The following is an 18,741-nucleotide window of genomic DNA, read 5'->3' as shown; positions in this document are numbered from 1 at the left end:
AAGGTATTGCACGTACATGCAATCTTAAAATCACACAGCTGGTCTTAAGCCGAGCCAGGTTGTAGGGTCTTCTTTATAGATTAGCACATTTTGAAAGAGCAATGTGCTTAAAAAAAACAGCTTCAGATAAGATCTTTGCTGAAAAAACAAGGACCTACAGCACCATGCAGAAATATTCATACCCCATAAACTTTTGCATATTTTCTACATTACAATCACAAGCCTTAACCCACTGAGTTAATCATCTAGCGACCGATCGTCTACACATTGGATGAGTAGTAATGACTTACATCAATGCAAAGTCCTGATTTACACACAGATAATTGTTGTTCATAGGAGACAATGCACATCACATAATATGCCAGAGTTAGCTATAAAAGCTGGGTTTCCTCTGTAGTCCGTACAGATTTGGTCAATTCATAGACCAAGCAAAACGACCTCCTATTAGAATGGTCTAAACTCAGTGAGAAACATGCGAAAATACATAATCTGAAGCTAAAGGAGAGCTTTATTTAAATCAGCATGAATAACTAATTTTATACTTCTTTAACCGTGATATTGCGTTAAAGTGTGGGGGGACAAAACTTATTTTTCTTCATTCGAAGTTATTTGTGCCATACTGATGGATGGAAAGGAATGGAGTTTTATTTTTAATATTAAACAAGTCTTCAGTAGTTATAATAACGGCAATTAATCAAGGATTGATGCATGTAAAAAGTCTTTGACTTGTACAGTACTTACGGGCAGTGACCCTGGTGAATAGCTCATGTAGTGAAAATGTTGAGATTGGACCACCTAGTTTAGTTTAATATCTGTCACTAAGGCTTTTGAATCTCAGCTCAAACTTCTAAAAAAACACACAAAAAAACATATACACAGCTTTTCTAAATATTATACAAGTTTAAGACCAAATACAGTGGACAACCACCTATTCATGGTTAAGTATTGGCAAAAAACGTGCCTATTCTAGGGTCTTTTTTCATTGAGTGTGTGTAAAAGATTTGGAAGAAAACACAGCTAGGGAAGCTGAAATACCTGGGCATGATGCTAATCGACATGATGTTGACTGGTGTTTGCAAAGCAGTCGATCCAGGAGTGCAAAGACTGGAGATGAGGAAGACTGTGGATGTTAGCTTTTTGTGGAAGTGCTTAAGATGGTTTCCACTGTGAGTGTTAATGCATATTGAGATCATTTTGGCAGTTATAGGCAGGTATAGGTGTTTGTAGAGGCAGTCTCAAGTGCTCGGGAATTTCAGCTATATCAAACGTCTGTTGCCCCTAAACCTCTGCATACCAAATTTAACCTATTTATTGGTGGTTTTGGTGGCAGATGTTGGTCCATTAACCATGTATGTAATTTTCCTTTCCTTTTTTTACTGTTTTTTTTTTTACAATCAAAAAGTGAAATTGTGTTCGGCCCACTTTACTCCGAGACCCATGAAACAATCCATTGCCTGTTGAATCTCGACAGGACAGCCTTCAGTGGTGCTCAAATCCGATTCCCAAGGAAGAGTGGCAGTGGGGAAGCAACTGTTGAAATAAAGCCATGAGAAGTTCTGTTTGCAGTTTGACACAAACTATGTGAGGGAAACAACAAACATATGGAAGCGGCGGTATGTTGTGGGGATCCAGGGGATCTGATCACAGTTGATGAGAACATGACGACAGCAGCTAAACACAGGACAGCCGTCTAGCAGAGGCACTCAGCGTGTTAAAGTTAGTGCTTTTACTGCGACTAAATGTGAAAAGGCACAACAGGTATAAAGACACAAATTAGAAGCAGTTTTAAATTCATAGCACAGCTGCTGATTACGAGCAATGAAGGAATAACTTGATTCATTAGAAAAGTCTGATTTAGGCTGAGTTGGAAAGAGGAATTAGTCCGAAAGTCTTGCTGAAACATGGTCTTTAGGGCATAAAACAAATGTTTAACTTGCATAATTTTAACATACCCTTCAGTGGTAATCCATCAAGATTATAGAGACTCCATAACAGCAAGAGGTGTCTAAAATAAATTATGTGTGTGCCATAATGTCAGATAAGCTCCCATTGTGTGTGTTTGTGCCTCACTGCTTATCCTTGTTACGCAAGGGGGGAAAAATCTAATCTTGTTATGGGTGTACGACAAATCTTGATGTGCGAATATATTTTTTGCAACATAAAAACTGAAAACAGAGCCGCCACTGATGTGAAGTGATGGCGTTTAAATAGAGTTTTATCCCCTGAAATTAAGCTAAAATTGCCTTTTCAGAAGACAAAAGCCGCTAATAGATGGGACCGCAATCCTCTGCCATGCTGACGAGCCAGTTTTTTTTCGAGTGGAAAATAAAACATGATGGTAGAAGTCATTAGATAAGGGCTTTCTTTCTTACTTTCTCTCTGACTGTGTCATTGTTAGAATAAGAAGCAGTCAGTCAAAGCAGATAATCTTTCTCTGGAGGCACTCGCAATTGTAAATAATTCTGGTCTTGTGACCTGAACACAGTGCAGTGATTGTTTCAGAGAAAATGGAGCAGCAAAGGCCAGCGTTGTGGTCGCCTTTCCTTTTCAGAACCCTTCTTTGTATTTGGTCGGATATTTTTTTAACCTGATGGTTAGACCTCAACAGCCAGAATAAGCGGTGCCTTCTCGGCAGTGAAAGTGATTTGGAATTAAACTACACTGTCGAGGCCGATTACAATATCCACGTTGTTTTACGTGGTAGCCAGCACAATCTGCTTTTGTTTTTGTTTTTTTGTCCACTGCACATCCTTTTTCCTCTCAAACTTCTTTTCCTCCATCCCTCTGCACATCTGCCATCATTAACGGAAGCGGAAAACGTGATGTTAACAGATGTAGCTTCACTGGAGGTGTCTGGCTGTCAGCTCTCGCCTTGTTGCTGAACATTAACCTTTCTACCATCTGTTTCACACCATACATCTCGACAGCGTACGGCAGACTGCAAAGGCTTTCGTTCCAGCTCCAGCAACATTCATACACCCTTTACTTACTACTTCTGTTACCGGGCAAGACTCAAAATAATATTTTTTTTCCTTCCTGTTCCTGCTCTCTTGCTAATTTCTGGAACAGATTAAATAACGGAAACTGTAAGACCGATCTACTTCAGTCACTCTGTGTATTTAAGCATTCTTTTCAGCTCAATTTAGTGCACTAAAATACAATTAGTGCCTTTGAAAATATTTTTGAGCTTTTTCGTATCTCGCTCTGTCACATTCCAGCCACAAACTCCAATGTATATTAAGGGATTTCCTGTGGTAAACAAACATGAAGTAGATGAAAAGGAAGGTATGAAAGAGGATTGGGCCACTGAAAATAAAAAAAAAGAAGGAAAAAAAAGTCTGCCATTTTTCTCTGAAATCTGAGTTTAATTGACCATATACAAAATAAATCACTTCAATCTGACAGGTTCTTCCAGAAAGTAAGCTCTCCTCCTGCACAAACTCGCATCTCAGCCACTGAAGCTGGTTGCTCCCAGGTGTCCGTCTGCCTTAAAGTCAGATTTCTGAGGACAAAAATCCTAATTCTGAGATTAAAGTCATAATTCAAAGGGAAAACTGGAATGAAGAGAAAAACAATGAGAGAAAAGTCAGAACTCTGAAGAAACTGTGACCTGTCTGAAAGTCTGCCAAGTAGAAACCCATTGTTGGATAAGACCCATAAAAAAAATCCTGATTGCCATAAACCATATAGGGAACACGGCTAACATGTGGGAAGAACGTTGCTTCGGTCAAATGAGCTCAAACTTTACGTAACTTTACGGCCAACATGCTAAGCCCTGCATGTGTCAGATTCCTGTGGCATGGCAGGCTTTTCTAAAGCGTAGGGGGGATGTGGGCCATCTGGATGGTGGCTGAATGGGCCCCATCAGTTATCTCAGGTATAGCAGGTACTCTTCTGTGCTATATGCTGCTGCGCAGAAGTTTCTGGAAATGCTGGGATTGAAAGCTTAGAGTACATTTGGGTGAGAACTGTTTTCTGAGCGATTGGTCTTACTCAGCTGTGGGGAGCTTTCATCCTCAGCTGAGTTCTTTGGCCCTTCCTTAACCAATTCATCTTCATCCTTATCATGTCGGACGTCTTCCTCTCTTCCATCCAGTTGTATACATTTATTCTTTCTGTTGCTCTTACCGTCTGGCAACAGGACGGTGTTAGCAGCACAGGGGTTGCAAGTAATATCACTTACTTATTATGCTTACGTCCACAAAAACAACACAAAGCCCTTTAGGGTGAGTATGTGCTACTCTTCCTGCTGAATGTGTGCTCCTGAAGCAGCTCAGACAGATTATGCTGGGGAGAACGACTTTGGCTCGACGCCTGTCATATCTATCAACCTAGCTACTTCACCTCACTGATAAACAAACACAGTTAGAGAGGCAGTGGCCAATCAACGTCTTACAGACACTGAGTGACGGCAGTATAAGGTGTTTTTCTTTTTAAAGACTTGATACTTGGAGAGAGGTTGATCTTCTATCCAAACTCGAAATGTACAAGCAAAGCAACAAAAGAAACATATTGCATGCATGAGAAAATATGAAAAAATACTGGGCTTATAAATATTTTTGCAAGGATATACATAAGGATGCACATTCGTATGTTGCCCGTAAGAAGAAAAGGACTCGTACATGAGGTTACATGATGGGTTTCTCACCCCGTTCTTTACACTTGTACATAAAGAGCTGAGGATTCGTGTGACTTAACATAGTGTGTATGCTTTCAGTGTCTTCTCTCCGCCCCTTCATATAGTGAAAATTCAGGCTGTGTTGACAAAAGCTTCCTGGAGGAAAGATGAGACCAAACAAGCCTGTGATTTAAGCCTGTGCTCTAAAAGAGAACAGAGATCATCAAAAGAATCACAACAATGTAAAACACGTTGATATCAAGAGAAATAATATGTAAATATTTTAGCTCTTAAGAGTCCTCCATAAACTATTAAGGATGTTTTAGCTTCATTTGTTGGAGGCCCTGTGGATCGCAATCACAGCTTTCTGCTGACTGATTGCAGAACAATCAGTCAGCAACTTTGAAGCGTTCTTTTGAAACGTTCCTTTATGTAATTTGAGTTTTCAGATGATGAATCCTGGTGACTCTGTTGACCCATTGACTTTTCTGCTTGTAAGTTGAGGGCCATATCTCTGCTTTTTGGAATGTAGCAGGGATTTAATAGTTAAATATCACTCCACCAAAAACTATGTGCATTATCTTTGGTTTCAAACCCTTAATTCATTACATGGTAGCATCAGTCACCTTCAAAAGACATCGAGTTAGTTCAGATAGGTCCGCCTCATAACAAAATGCAACATAATCTTGGTGTGCACGTGGTGCTGCGTAGAGGAGCTTTTACAACAAAGACACAGAGACTTCCCTCACAACTCAGGAAAAAGGTTCTGTGAAGTCATAGATTAGACTTGTATTGTAAAAGTAAAAGCCTCAAAAACGGAAGGAAAGAAGGATGGATGCCACAGGAAAGGTCAATGGAACTGTAGCAGGAAATGGTCTGTCCATACGACAATCTACAGATCTAGTCTTCAGGTCACAACAAATGGCTTAGAAAACCAACCAACACCACTAAAAACACAGTAAAATATATTTGTAGTACAAACGTCTACCAGCCACGTAGTTCAAAGAACTATACAAAGAGCCCAGTGTCTACATATGAAAAAATAATAGACTGCAAAACCCAACATTTAGAAAAGGAGATGGGCATTTCTAAAGTACACATGTGCAGATTAGGGAATCCACAGAGCAACGCCGCTCCTTGCATCTGTTCTCACCAGTATTGCCCTGGGCACTTAATGGATTTTTAAACAGAGTTATGAAAATCACTCTGTGTTTAAGTGGCGCAAATGGAAAGTGATACTGCAAATCACATAAAAGAAAGGACTTTAGCTAGGGCTACGAGGGTTGCTTTATTAAAATGCTCCTCTGCTGTACCCTTGGTCGAATTCCTGTTGCTGTTGTTGAAAGCAAAGAGATCTAAATGTAATGGTGCATGGTGAGCCGGGGCTTTCATTAGGAAGAAATGAAGCAGTAACATCCTGGGACCTAAAACAGTGCTGCCAAGCTCGTGGAATGTGAAACCTCAGCCGTTTCCCCCCCCCTCCTCTGTTTGCCATTTTCTCTGTTTTCGTCTTAGACCAGTCATCCTTTTTGCTCGCTCTCCTGTCTTTTCAACCGTCCCCTCAGAGTTGTCTTTAGTTAAGCTTCCATCGGCATTATTAGATTAACATTCCTGCTCGGTCTCGGTCACAGGCGCAGTTATTTGAATGTGAATTCTTTCACGTACATCCGAGCCCTCCCTTATATCAAGTGCAGCGAGAAGAGCGTCTCAAAGAGGTGTTGAGAAAAGGAGCTGTGTGTGTGTGGAGGGTGTAAAAATTTGCAGAGTAGCTCGTGGGATGCCTTCGATTCAATAGGGGCAACTTTTGTTTTGTGTGCGAGCCCCAGTCTCTCCCCCCCTCTTCTTTTTTTTCTCCTCTCTCTCTGTTTGTGCCAACAAGGGGGAAGGGTTGGAGGTCTGACAGATGGAGGCAACTGGAGAGCAAGAGTGGGAGCTGGTCCCACCCCACTTGATGCCAGAGATAGAGGGGAAAGACATTTATCCAATCAGAGAGTGCTGCTACATTCCCATTCTCTGGGAGTTCTCTGTTCTCCCAACCTAAGAGGTGTTTCTTCCTTTCATGCCCAACTGTCCGGGTCCAGCTCCAGCCCGTTTTTGTTGGAAAAGGAAAGGCTCTTATACGCTGCCTTCGGTGTCTCATCAATTCACACATGAATAAAACATCTCTGTCAAATGAGAAATCCCTGTTCTTCCTCAGCTCTGTCTGACCTGCCACAGACAGAATTACACTGGAGAGCAAGGAGATTTTTCTTTCAAAATAAAAGTATTTAGTTGAAAGACTTTTGGTGTTGCCTGAAAGACGCAGCAGAAATGTTTATTAAAGCAAAAATGCATAGGGTAAATTCATGTAATGCACTAATATTTAGGAATTAAATATCACACATATTATGTAGAGCGTTCTCGTAAGCTGTATGTTTCTAGTGTTATAGTACACCAACTATTTTTGCAGATTTTGATGCTCTGATCTGTAACAGACCTTTATTTGTAAATGCTTGCAATTTCGCCTGTTTATAAAATCTAGCTATACTAGTTTTATACTTATAAAAAATATTTGAGTATTATAAATCAATTAAAAATCTATTTTAGTATATTTATATTAAGGTAAAGTTAATTTAAAAGCACACGTCAGATTAGTGACTACAACACTTGCATTGTTTTAATTGAAAAAAGGGTGGAATTACACTGTGTATGAGTTTTGAATTATTATATGTATAATTTTTTTTGTTGCAGTAAAAAAAAACATTAATACTGGTCTTTTAAGTATTTTTGCTGGTCCTTAACACAGTAATTAAGAAAACATAGGGAACAATTTTTGAATTATGCAAAAATAGTAAGTGATTCTTGTCCTCAAAGAATCCATTACTTTGAGAAGTTTTGCTATAAACCATTTCATTAGCATAAATTATGTGGGTCTATTTCAACTCAGACCCAAGGATTTTGTTTCAAAATCAAAATTTGCTTTCTATATTTTTTGATTTTTGATTTTTTTTTAGCTTTCACTAGGTGATTCCCAAATATTATGCTTAAACTTTTTTCAAAGGAGAGACATAAGAGTCAAATCATGTCTTTGGTTTTTCCCTTTCCAAAATATTCAGACGCTTGAGGTACAAAATGTCAAAAGCACTATTGAACTTTATGTGTTGCCCTGCGACAGACTGGCGACCTGTCCAGGGTGTACCCCGCCTCTCACCCGAAACGTTAGCTGGAGATGGGCACCAGCAACCCTCCCGACCCCACTGAGGGACAAGGGTGCAAGAAAATGGATGGATGGATACATAGCCATCCATCCATTTGGATGGAAAATTGGAAAAAAAAAGAAAAGAAAATTAATTCTCGTACTATGCTGATCGTTTATTTATGCCTCCTGTTCTAGGTTAGGCACATCATATTCGCAAAGTTCTCGGTCATAAACCCGCGTCGTACTTTTATTTTGAAAGAGCACCGCCTCACTTCCTGTGCCTGTGCAGCTAACAGCGGGCTGCTTCACGCAGCTGAGCAGAGGATGGCTGCCTGCGTCTGAGCTGCTGCCTCTGCGCTCACAGAGGGAAAACTCAGCGTAAATAAACAAGAAAAACGTGACGAGTCGGAGAAGAGAAGAGAGGAGGGAGAGGAGAACTTTTTCGAGAGGAGGACATATTTCTCACGCTGTTTCCCTGGAGGTTTTTATTTTATATCTTTTCATTGAAAGACACCTTTAAAAAAAAGCCGAACGGGGGATTTTGGACCATGCCCGCTGAAGTAAAACAGGTTAGTGTTACTGTGTCTGCCGCTCTCATTGTACCTTCAGCCTAATTGTTTTCCTTCTAATTGTTTAGACTGTACAGGGGCTGCTCACGTTTTTATCCTCCAGTCTCCAAGTTCCCATTATTATTTATTTTTTCATGCGTTTCCCCCTCCTCACACACCACCACAGCTGAGAGATAATGAAATTTGCGGATGTCTTACAGGGGTAGCAGCATGCATAGTGCAATGCTTGGACTCGTATAGAGCGACTGAGCATGCATTCATAACATACATATGTGTGCGCTGGTCTTTTTATAATAAACTGTTTGCTTGGATAATTCTATAAATAGCCATCCCCATACATGTTTAGTAGCAGTGTGTGTGATTACTGTGAGTTATGGGTGCCCTGACATCTTCAGAGGCTCAAATGTGTCATTGGCTCCTATAGAAGGATGGGGGCATGCCGTGAAAAATAGTTTCTGCAAGGCTCTGAATGAGCCCAGCTTGGGATTTATTGCTCATAGACTGTTGTACCAAACGTGTGAGAACTCTTTTTGTCTCTCACTTGCACAGATACCACAGGAATTTGCTTTTTTTTTCTTTCTTCTTCTTCTTGCCACAGTGAGTTTGTTACCATGTCTGTGTGTGGGTGTGTGCATACCAGGGCATGATGTGCATACATCACTGGAAGCAGTTTCCTCTGTTTGAAGAGCATCCACAAGGCTGCCTACACCATCTCACTCTTCTCTTTTGCCGCCAAGCTTGGCAGCGCTCAGCGAAGTCAACTCTGAAGTAAAAGAAAGAAGAAATGGAGAGAGGGAGAGAAACTATGATTGAATAAGGTCAAGTTGTCATACGGGGTGAGAGGGGTGGAGATGCTGAGCTCCTGTTTGACAGATAAAAACATTCTGTCAGCTTGCCACATTGCACTGATAATGACTCTTTAACAGATGCTTCTGTGGTTGAGTGTTACCTGATGGCTGGAGGATAAGCTGACCTTTTCTCACCCGCGAACTCTTTGTTCTTTTTCGCCTCCAGGGCATTTTGATAAGTTTCAAGGCCGGGCTCGAGTGTGCGCAGAATGAACTGAAGGTGTGGGAAAAGGTGGGCTGTGTTGGGACACAGGCTCGGATCATATGAATGAGACCAGAAGCATGTCAGTAAGCTGAGACTGCGTTCTCTTCAGCTGCGTCCTGGAGCAGGTCGGGTCCGGCTGTGTCCGTGACCCTCCACTCCCAAAGACTCGGATTGTATTCATGCTTCTGGCCCAGAGCAGCTTTGAGATGTGACCTTTTCAACTCCAATGTACATTCTTCAGCTGGACCAGAACTGCAGTCCAAAGTCTCTTGGAAAGGCCTCAATACTCTTTGTACTTTTTCCTCTTTTTCACATTACAGACCCACAATTTTACGTGTTGTAGTTTTTTTTTTGACTTGAAAAACATGTGAAACTACTGCATTATTGTGAATTGAAAAAAATGTATATTTGTTTTATGAATATACATTTGAAAAGTGTAGGTATCATCCCCAGAGTCAACGTGTCTCCAGCAGCATCTGGAGACTGAACATTTTTGGCCAGTCAAACCATCAGATTGGATGATCAGCATGCAATCTAAAACAAAATTATACCTGTTTTTAGGCATTTCTGAGCTCCACAATAATAACAAATATCTAACAAATAATTTCAGTCTATTTCGGTGATAGATTGGAGGTCTACAGCTGTGATGACATGCATACAGAATTTCCACCCACAAAACCAGCTGCAAGTAGCTCACATTCATAAATCCTTGGAACACCCTCTAGAGACAATTATAGCTGCCTATTTTTATAGTTCAAAACACCAAAAATACCATCATATCCATCATTTCTCACAGTGGAAACAGTTTTAGCGCTACCACAGAAGCTAATTTTATCAATCTTCTTTATCTCCATTCTTTTGGGTATAGCCAACTCGCATCAAGGACAATAAATGGCACTCCTGAATTTTCTGCTTTACAGATGCCAGCCAATAGTAGTTGTAATAGTAGTAATCAAGTTGTTTCAGTTGTTTCCTTTTCTTATCAATATTTCTGAAAAGATCCATGAAGGTTCAGATTTTCCACAAATCATTTGGAATCAAGATCCACATAAAGCACCGCGAATAAGTGAATTCACAAATACTAATGTGCAAATAGGAGGGAGTCTGCTGTACTCCTAAACTGCAAGGAATTTCAAATGTAATCAAGTGAATATTTGTTGACTCTTTTATTGAATCAACAAAAAAACTACAGAAGTATTTTTGGTGTTTGTTAAATGCGCCACTTGGATATTCCCGTTGTGGAGGATGTGTTCAGGGTGATGGGAATCTGTCACACTTCCTGTGTCTCCTACATGGCTTGTGGAACATCTGGACTTCGTACGGCTGTCTTTCGTTTCTTCTGGCCACTTTTCCATGAAGGAACAGATTTGTGGAGTCCAACAACATTTATACTGGAATTCAACTACACGCTGATTGACTCTATGTACTAATTCAGTTACTTCCCAAAATTATTTTTTGTGTAAGAAGATATGTATGATTTTCCTTCCATCATACAGCTATGCACTTCTTAGCTGTGGTCCATCACCCCAAATTCCCAATAAAACACATTGATGTTTACAGTTGCAAGAGTTCAGGGGGTTTTAATATGTCTGCAAAACCCTATAAATGTCCCAAGATGCGTCAAACTCAACGTCCACATTGTTGTTTTGGGTGTCGTTCCCCTTCATGGAACTGGAGCTGAGCTCATTTGGATTCCTTCCGGTTGGTCCCTTTATAGCGGTGATGCGCTGTACTACCCCCTCAAGATTTCCAGCCTCTAAATCAGTCGTTATCATCAGAGGAATATTGACAGCAAGGGAAATGAGACAAATACCGCTCTGCCTTGACCTTGTCTTAATGCTGCTGCGGAGCTTACAGTAAATTAGTTTTAGCCTGCTGAAGATTACTGGATAGCCCACAATAAGTGGGGGAACCAGTGCTAGGCTGAGTTAAAAATAAAGTGGCCTTTATTTGAGAGCTGTGCCGGTAGGGTAGGGCCCCGGATCCTCTGAATTCAGCTGCAGAGGCTCAAGTTCATAAAAAATAGAAGAACAGATTTGTCGCGAAGAGATGGTGGGGGGAGGAAAACATTATGAATAATCCAGAAGTCGTCATCTTGCCAAGGCCTTTGCAAAACCTGACTTTACTTTCTCTCCGCAAGCAAGAAGGACCCGTCTGAATAACAAAATAATTCATCTGTGATTCAGCCAAAGACCAAAGGAGGTCTTGTCTACAGGCGGCGGGGTATTGCCAGATTCCTGACAGCAAGCAGAGAGTTTTAGATGCAGCCACTGAGCGTTCTACCCCGTCTCTCAGACGCTTTTTGATTTCTTACCGAAATTAAAAAGCTGTCACACGCTTCTTTCTGCGGGGGTGTTTTTGCATGACAGCTCAAAGGTCCCCGCCTGTCTTTTTCCACTCCTTTCCTAGGGCCCCTTGTGTGACTGAAGAAGACGATGCACGAATCAATATTTGAAGACATGTAGAGCATGAGGAGTGCTGCCGTTCTGGGATTGGGAGGTCACACAAGAATGATGCCATTGACCGGAAACGTATGAGGGGCTCAATGGCGGCAGAGAGTCCATTATTGCACTGGGGGCTGGGTAGGTGATGGGGGTCTGCAGGAGCTGTGGTTGCTGTGGTCTTTTGGAGGCAAGAATGTTTTGATCATATGGTGCTGCAAGGCCCGGTGACTGGTTATACCAGATGGCATGGCACCCCGTCATACAGCCTTTTTATGCTTCCCATGTTTCCCATACCGTGGCTTGACGTGTCACAGTATCTCCCACCACGCCCTTCATGCACACCACATACCGCTTTTGATGTTTATTTACTTAATTTACTAGGAGCAAGCTGACACCATCTACATAGATTCTCAGGAGGACCACCTGCCATCAATGCCCATACATCAGCAGCATGTTACACAATAAGGGATTTTCAAGATTTCTGAATTATTTTTGGGCAAACTTAGAATTCCAGTTGTTTGTTTTTCACAAATAACTGTTGTAAATAAGCTGTTGTCACCCGTCTGACAACGGGGAGTATGTACCCCAAGATTGACTAACGCTGGTTGTCTCAATCTAAGGGAGTGCTAATGCAAAGAAGGAGCAATAAAAGTGAAAAATTATTTCAAAAATGGTGTAAAAAGTTTTATAAGCCTTAAACTGTGATTTTGAGAACTCAAGTTCAGTGTAGAAATATCCAGTTCAGGTTGGATTTTGTGGTACATCAGAATTTAAGACTTTTCCCAGTTTTTGGAAACTTTAGCTAGGATCCAACCGACTAATACAGTGCAGATCCAAATCCTAATGTTTATAGCGACTAGAACTGACAACGATGATCAAATCCCTTTGGAAATGACTGTCACCCCTTTTAGCACTGATGGGAAGAGCTAGATGTGTTGGAGGCTAATGGTTAGCCAGGCGCTGTACAGTTCTTCTAAATTGTTTGCACATTCTCTTTTTCTGCCGAGTACCCAGGCTTAGAAATTTAGAAAATTCTTCTTATCGTTCAAACCTTACGGCCAGTCAGAGCTTTAGAGAGGCACAGCAAAAGCTCATGAGGTGGATTAGCACTGCTAGCCAACAACTGATGGTGTTATATAGGACATGTTACTGTGAAATATCATTTCTATATATTAATCTGCTAACATGTCATGACAGTTACGAGGCTGTCATATAGTAAAAATATCTTTAGTCAGATGCCTTTTCAGATTTGTTGAAAGACTAACCACTACCAGAGTCCGTTCCTGCGCACAGCATTACCATCCACAAAGATATTTTCAATGTACTTGGGTGATTTGAGTTACAACAGCATTTGATGTCCCTTTAGAATCATTTAATTGAGTTGGAGTTTAACTGAATCAAGCCTAAAGCAATTACTTTTGTGTCTGGGGGTCACATTACTAGCTAGTAGTGGTTTGCAGCACAGTCTTTGATGAGAAGTATTTTGGGATTGTAATGTTGAAAGCTCTGGTCACGTACTTCCATGTTGCATAAAGACTTAAGACTACTTTTGCCGTTATTTAACTGTAGTAAATAACGGGAACAATTTTGAATTGGATCTTCCACCAAGTGTTTGAAGCCGGAAGGCCTTTTTGTCATCACCCTCATCTTTAGCTCTCTGTACAGATTCTCTATCAAATTCAAGTCAAGACCCTGACTGTCCTGCTCCAAAATGTTAATACTACTAGACTTCTTTAAGCCTAAATCAGTCAGGGGTATGAATAAATTTGGCCTGGAGTCCACATGCGCATGATGGACAACCTCACAGGTGTGACTCTGTATGCTTTGTTGTGATCAAATGAACATGCCCTGAGGTTTTGGGATGTTACCTCCGGGTTATGTTTGCCGGAGGAGCAAAGGTCTTTGCCTCTTAGCGACTGGAAGCACAGAGCTCCATCATCCCCTCTGCCTTGGCTCTCATTCTGTCCATCCTAACCCATTTGGCTGGCTGACAGTGTGACCGATGCGGCCCTGCACTCCCTCCCTCACTGTCCAACCACTGGCAAGAAGTGTAATGCCCTCTCAGCTTTCATCATCACGCTGATGGAATTAGAAAATAGGTGAGTGGCAGTAAATTGGAAGGCTGGAGCTTGGGCTGCAGGAGATGGATACCTTCACACTGCTACCTTTGGAAACAGCGCTGGGGAGAAGAAGAGGTGCATTAATGAGATGGGAGCTTATTATCTTGCCTGAGTGGCTGTTTTGGCTTTACCTGCTAAGATTTGCTTGTAGGTTGCATACTATCGAGACTGGACACATTTATACTTCATCCACAACTGTTTTCCCTCTCCATTATTAATGACATCACTTTAAGAGCAATTTTTTTGCACTTCATCCTTCCTTGGCAAGTATGGCAAATCCTTTACAGGAATATGCAGATAAGGTGTCAGACAATCCTCACAACAACAAACACACACACACACACACGCACACACACACACACACACACACACACACACACACACAACCTGGAGCCCCAAAAGGAACTAGGTTTGAATCTTTAGCTTATTTAATCAGTTTTTTCTGTGGGAACGGGATTCACGATTCCCCTAACTATGTCCAACAAACAGCTTCCTATCTCTGATACTGGAAGCCAGCAGTGGCAGCCGTGTTCTCGATCGGGTAGATAAGAAAGCCACTTGGCCTGGAGAAAGCGAGGGATGTCTCTGTCACTGTGATGGAGGAGGAGCAGAAAACTGGGGAAGCAGAACTCATCAGGCTCTCTCTGAAAAGCCCTGTTCAAGCCCGCTTTGATGCAGTAATTGGTGTAGCGATGATATTTTGTGATTATTACACCAGAGTTATGACATGAAACAAACATTCAGGTTTAGACACAAAAACACTAGGATGGAGACCATCAGTTAATTGAGTTGAAGCTATAAAGAGTGAAGGATCTACCTTCCCCTTTCTGTTTCATCCTGTGCTACTCATTAGGAATGCAGCTGCTATTCAGGATCTTCAGCAAGAGAGCGGATGGATTCTTTTTTTCTTTTCAAAAGAACCAGGGCTTTCCTTTACTTGCACAGGATTCATAAAGGCTCCACCCTTTATGTTCTGCAGCTGAGAACCCTTTCGAGGGGCCCTGATGGGGGGGGGGGGATCGGAGTGTTCATAAAGTTTTCCTCAACCAGAAATGCAAGAACAAGCCCTTCTCTACTTCTCCCGTTCTCTTTTCAAACCCCATCTAACAACATCTGCACCTTATTGGTCCTACATGGAGCGGGTGTGGGGAAGCCAGAGGTGGTTCAACCTTCTCTTCCATGTTTAGTCTAGAACCCTCTTTTGAGGGATTAGCCCACATCCTGTTACTTGGCTGGAAGCAGGCAGGAGAGCAGAGGAACCATTGATCCTCCATCATTGTACCATCTGTCTCAGAATGCCTTTTGGGATTATTGATTCCCTCCAGCAGCTCTTCCGCAGGGATTCATCCAAACCGGAGGAGCATTCAAATGCAACTTGCATACATCACCCGTTATTCTATAATGATGTCTACATCTTAATTCTGATGCTTGTTGTTGACAACAAGCAGCAACAAATCCCTCCCTTTATGGACTATTTGATTATCCACATCAACTTAATGTAGCTTGATCACAGGCTTTTCAAAACAACAAGCATCTTGTTGTTCATAACATAGAATGTGTGTTGAGCATTTCTCTTAGAGCTAGTGACCATTAAGTACAAGTAAAGTTGTTGTTGGCAATATCTTATCTGCATCAGAGCCCATTGTATGACTTATTTGCTAATTTGACAGACAGGGTCAACCATGTATTGGGTCACTACGTTGTAGTTTTTCCGCTATCTTGTCTTTTCCGGTCATTACGGGGCTGTGACGGACTGACTGAAGAGGGTTGTTCTATGACTCATGACTTTGATGACATGCTAGCAGCTCAATTTCTGGGCAGCAGAGACAATATTCCACAAAAATATGCTAGATAACACAATTATTGATACTGTCTTCTAACTGCAGAACAAAGACTTTGAATTTGCAATTTTGAATGTAGGCTTTTTGCGTAGGCTTTTTGCGTTTAATTTCAGGCATAAATCTAAAACGGTTTTCATGTGAGTCAAAGTCAAATCTATGATGAGCTGATACATCCATTTAACAAGGTAAAATGATACACAATGTGGGAATCAAGAGAATGAGCTCAAGTTTTTGCAATATTTTTGCAAAACTCAAGAAACCCTCTTTTTTTTTTTTTTTTTTTACGATTGACAGCCAGTTCCTTAACTGGTTCCAGTCCAGGTTTGACCAGGACTGGATTGTGTCGTCATTGGGACCATCTTAAAATGACACAAGCAAAGACTTGAAAATTATTTAATTTATCAAAATAAATTTTTCATAGATTTCAAAATTATGAAATGATCTAAGTCAGGATAATTCACGTCATTTAGATGTTTAACAAGACGTCATCAAAACTGAAACAATCTGTTGAATTTGTACACAGAGATTGCTAACTTTAAAGTCGCTAGCAGCTAATAGGTAAAGTCTTTGGCAGCGTACCCAAACTGCTGCTCCACGGATGACTAAAATGTGGAAGCGATTTCTAAAAATGCCAAGGCAAATAAAGACCTACTTCCTGTCTTAGGTCACAATTAGAATCTCAAACATACGAGATGTGAGGTTTCAAGTGTCAAGTTTAAAGTTAATAATAATATCTAACACTTTACCAATAACTTGCTGCCAGTAGTTTGATATCTCTACTTGTTGCTCTAAATTTGAAAAGCTACATTAGCGATTTTAACTGAAATCAACATATTTTTGACCACATATTTGTTTTATTGCTATAATTTTCACCAGCAGCTCCAACCAGTGAGGAAATTTGAATTGTTTCCATTCTATTTTTAGCCGGATCTCATGAGAACCAGAATATGAGAAACCAGGGTGCATTTGGCTGTATGTCACGCTCACTCAGAGTTCATTTGAAATGCCTGGTGGGTGTCTGAAGTGAGATCTGTCCGTTACTGACCCATGGGTTCTTCAGTTGCACTGACGAGGCCCCAGCTCTTCATTAGAATGCTGCTCTTTAGCTCACAACATGCAGACCCTGCTGTAACCGTCTGAGTTCAACGGGAAGAATAAAAGCGAATGGTCGAGAAGGATGGAGGGAAAGTCCAAACCACTGTAAACTGATCAGCCTTTGCTGCCCCCCAGCCCCTGAATAGCGGCCTCAACTCCAGCCAAAACTCTGCCGACAAACAAACATCGTGCTGACCTGTGGCAGGAGTTCAGCCAAACCAGAAAAAGAACCTCCCAAAAAACGTTAACAAGTTTCTGGTATTTCCAGCTTTACAGTCTCTCCATTATGACGGCTTATACTATTTTTTTTTTTCTTTTTACAAATGAAGCACTTAAGACTGTTCTCTAACTGTCACATACCATTAAAGATGCGGGCTCGTCATTGTGTCCCACAACACCTCGTAAACTCCAGATATGTGCTGAGTGCGCTCCCAGAGGAGCCACCGGTGAACAGCGAAGTGATGTGCCTCTTTTCGCATTCCATGAGGCTTTATTGAGCCGTCAAACGAACCTCTGCTGTTCGCTGCCGGGGCTTCACGAAAATACCATTGCTACCTCCCTCGTTTGGAACTAGTTTGGAATGAGCAATGGGGCTGTGAAGTGGAGTGCGCTGCCACACTGGTCTGTGCCAGCCAGGTCTGCGGATACAGAGGGACAGGTGCCAGCCATCCGTAGAAAGGTGCCGGGCTTAGCACTCATTGCGCTGGATTGGACTGTGTACAACCTCGGCCCCGTGGCGTCTGCTTTAAGAGCTGCCAACATCCTGGTGCTCCAGCCAAGCAAGCTTTTAGTTTAGTAATAGAACATGGTGTTGGTGTAGTCTTTTTTAAATTTTTTTCTTTGAAGAGGAGATGGTGAAAGATGGGAAGAAGAGGTTGTAGAAGAATTAATTTACATTTCAGTTGGAATAACTCTCTTCATTTCTGCTGTAATAATTCCTTGCTTGATTAGTGGAAGTCACACTCAAGGGTACGCAAACCCAACAAAGAGAGAGCAATAGTTGCGTTTCTTTTTGTCACATTAGAATTCATTCTAGGGGATATATTGGATACGTAGAGGCTTTAATTACACTTTTGCCTTTTTGATGAGCTTTTAACCAGATATTGTCAGATAAGGAAACTCTGTTAGCTATTGAACTACCAACGCTCATTGTTTTCCATCATTTGTATGGTGTATATGTCAAAAAAGACAGCAACAAAAGAAAAGCAATCCCCTTTAGCCTCTGGAGTTCTGTCAGCATGTCTTTGTAGACTGAAAAAAAAAAGACATTTGTGGAGATATAAACTTGAAATGTGTTGTTTCTGAATCATACTCAGGTCCGTCACACTCAATGTTTTCTTAACTGAACAAGACTGGACCTCACCGTAACACTCCAACAGGTATTTATTTCCCTGTGGCTCTTTTAGGTTGCTGTTGGTTACCAAGCCGCTTTCCTAGGTTCTTTAGAGATTAAAGGAGGGGGGCTCAGTTTAACAACATCATTGGTGTGCAGTGTTTTTCTTTTGTTTTTTCATTTCTTCTTTTTTGTTGTACCTCCCCAAACTTGGGATGTGTGGAAAAACGTGCCATAAACCCAGCAAAGTCTCAGGAGTTAAGCAAATAAAGTCTGTTGACACAGACCTCCTTGAGTTCCTGAATTCTTTCCATCATATTCTGGTACAGTTAAGAAAGGCCTAATCCAATCAAAACCATCCTCTGCCTGTTTTGTGCTCAGCCTCTTTTGAATGTGACTCCGCGTCCAGCTGCAGTCTGTGTTTTTCCGGCCTCAACAGAGCACGCAGCGGTGAAGGAGGTGGGCGAAGGTTTTAGTGGGGGAGGGCAGA

General features: G+C 41.4%; 1 protein-coding gene across 9 annotated transcripts in view; it reads left to right on the top strand.

The window, feature by feature from the left end:
• Positions 1-18,741, top strand: part of arvcfb (ARVCF delta catenin family member b) — a 239,483-nt gene that overhangs the window by 101,280 nt on the left and 119,462 nt on the right. Inside the window, exon 1 of one of the 9 annotated variants that reach the window (XM_008417643.3) lies at positions 8,107-8,365. The exons of the other annotated variants lie outside the window; for them this stretch is intronic. Within the exon in view, the coding sequence (XP_008415865.1) occupies positions 8,345-8,365 (21 nt within the window). The 5' untranslated portion in view covers positions 8,107-8,344. Of the gene's footprint in view, positions 1-8,106; positions 8,366-18,741 lie in introns of those variants that run through there. 9 annotated transcript variants of the gene reach the window in all.

This window comes from Poecilia reticulata, chromosome 9 (genome assembly GCF_904066995.2).
Source record: "Poecilia reticulata chromosome 9, P_reticulata-male-v2, whole genome shotgun sequence".
NCBI classification, from domain to species: domain Eukaryota; kingdom Metazoa; phylum Chordata; class Actinopteri; order Cyprinodontiformes; family Poeciliidae; genus Poecilia; species Poecilia reticulata.
Note: the sequence above shows the minus strand (reverse complement) of the source record. Positions and strands in the feature narration are given on the sequence as shown.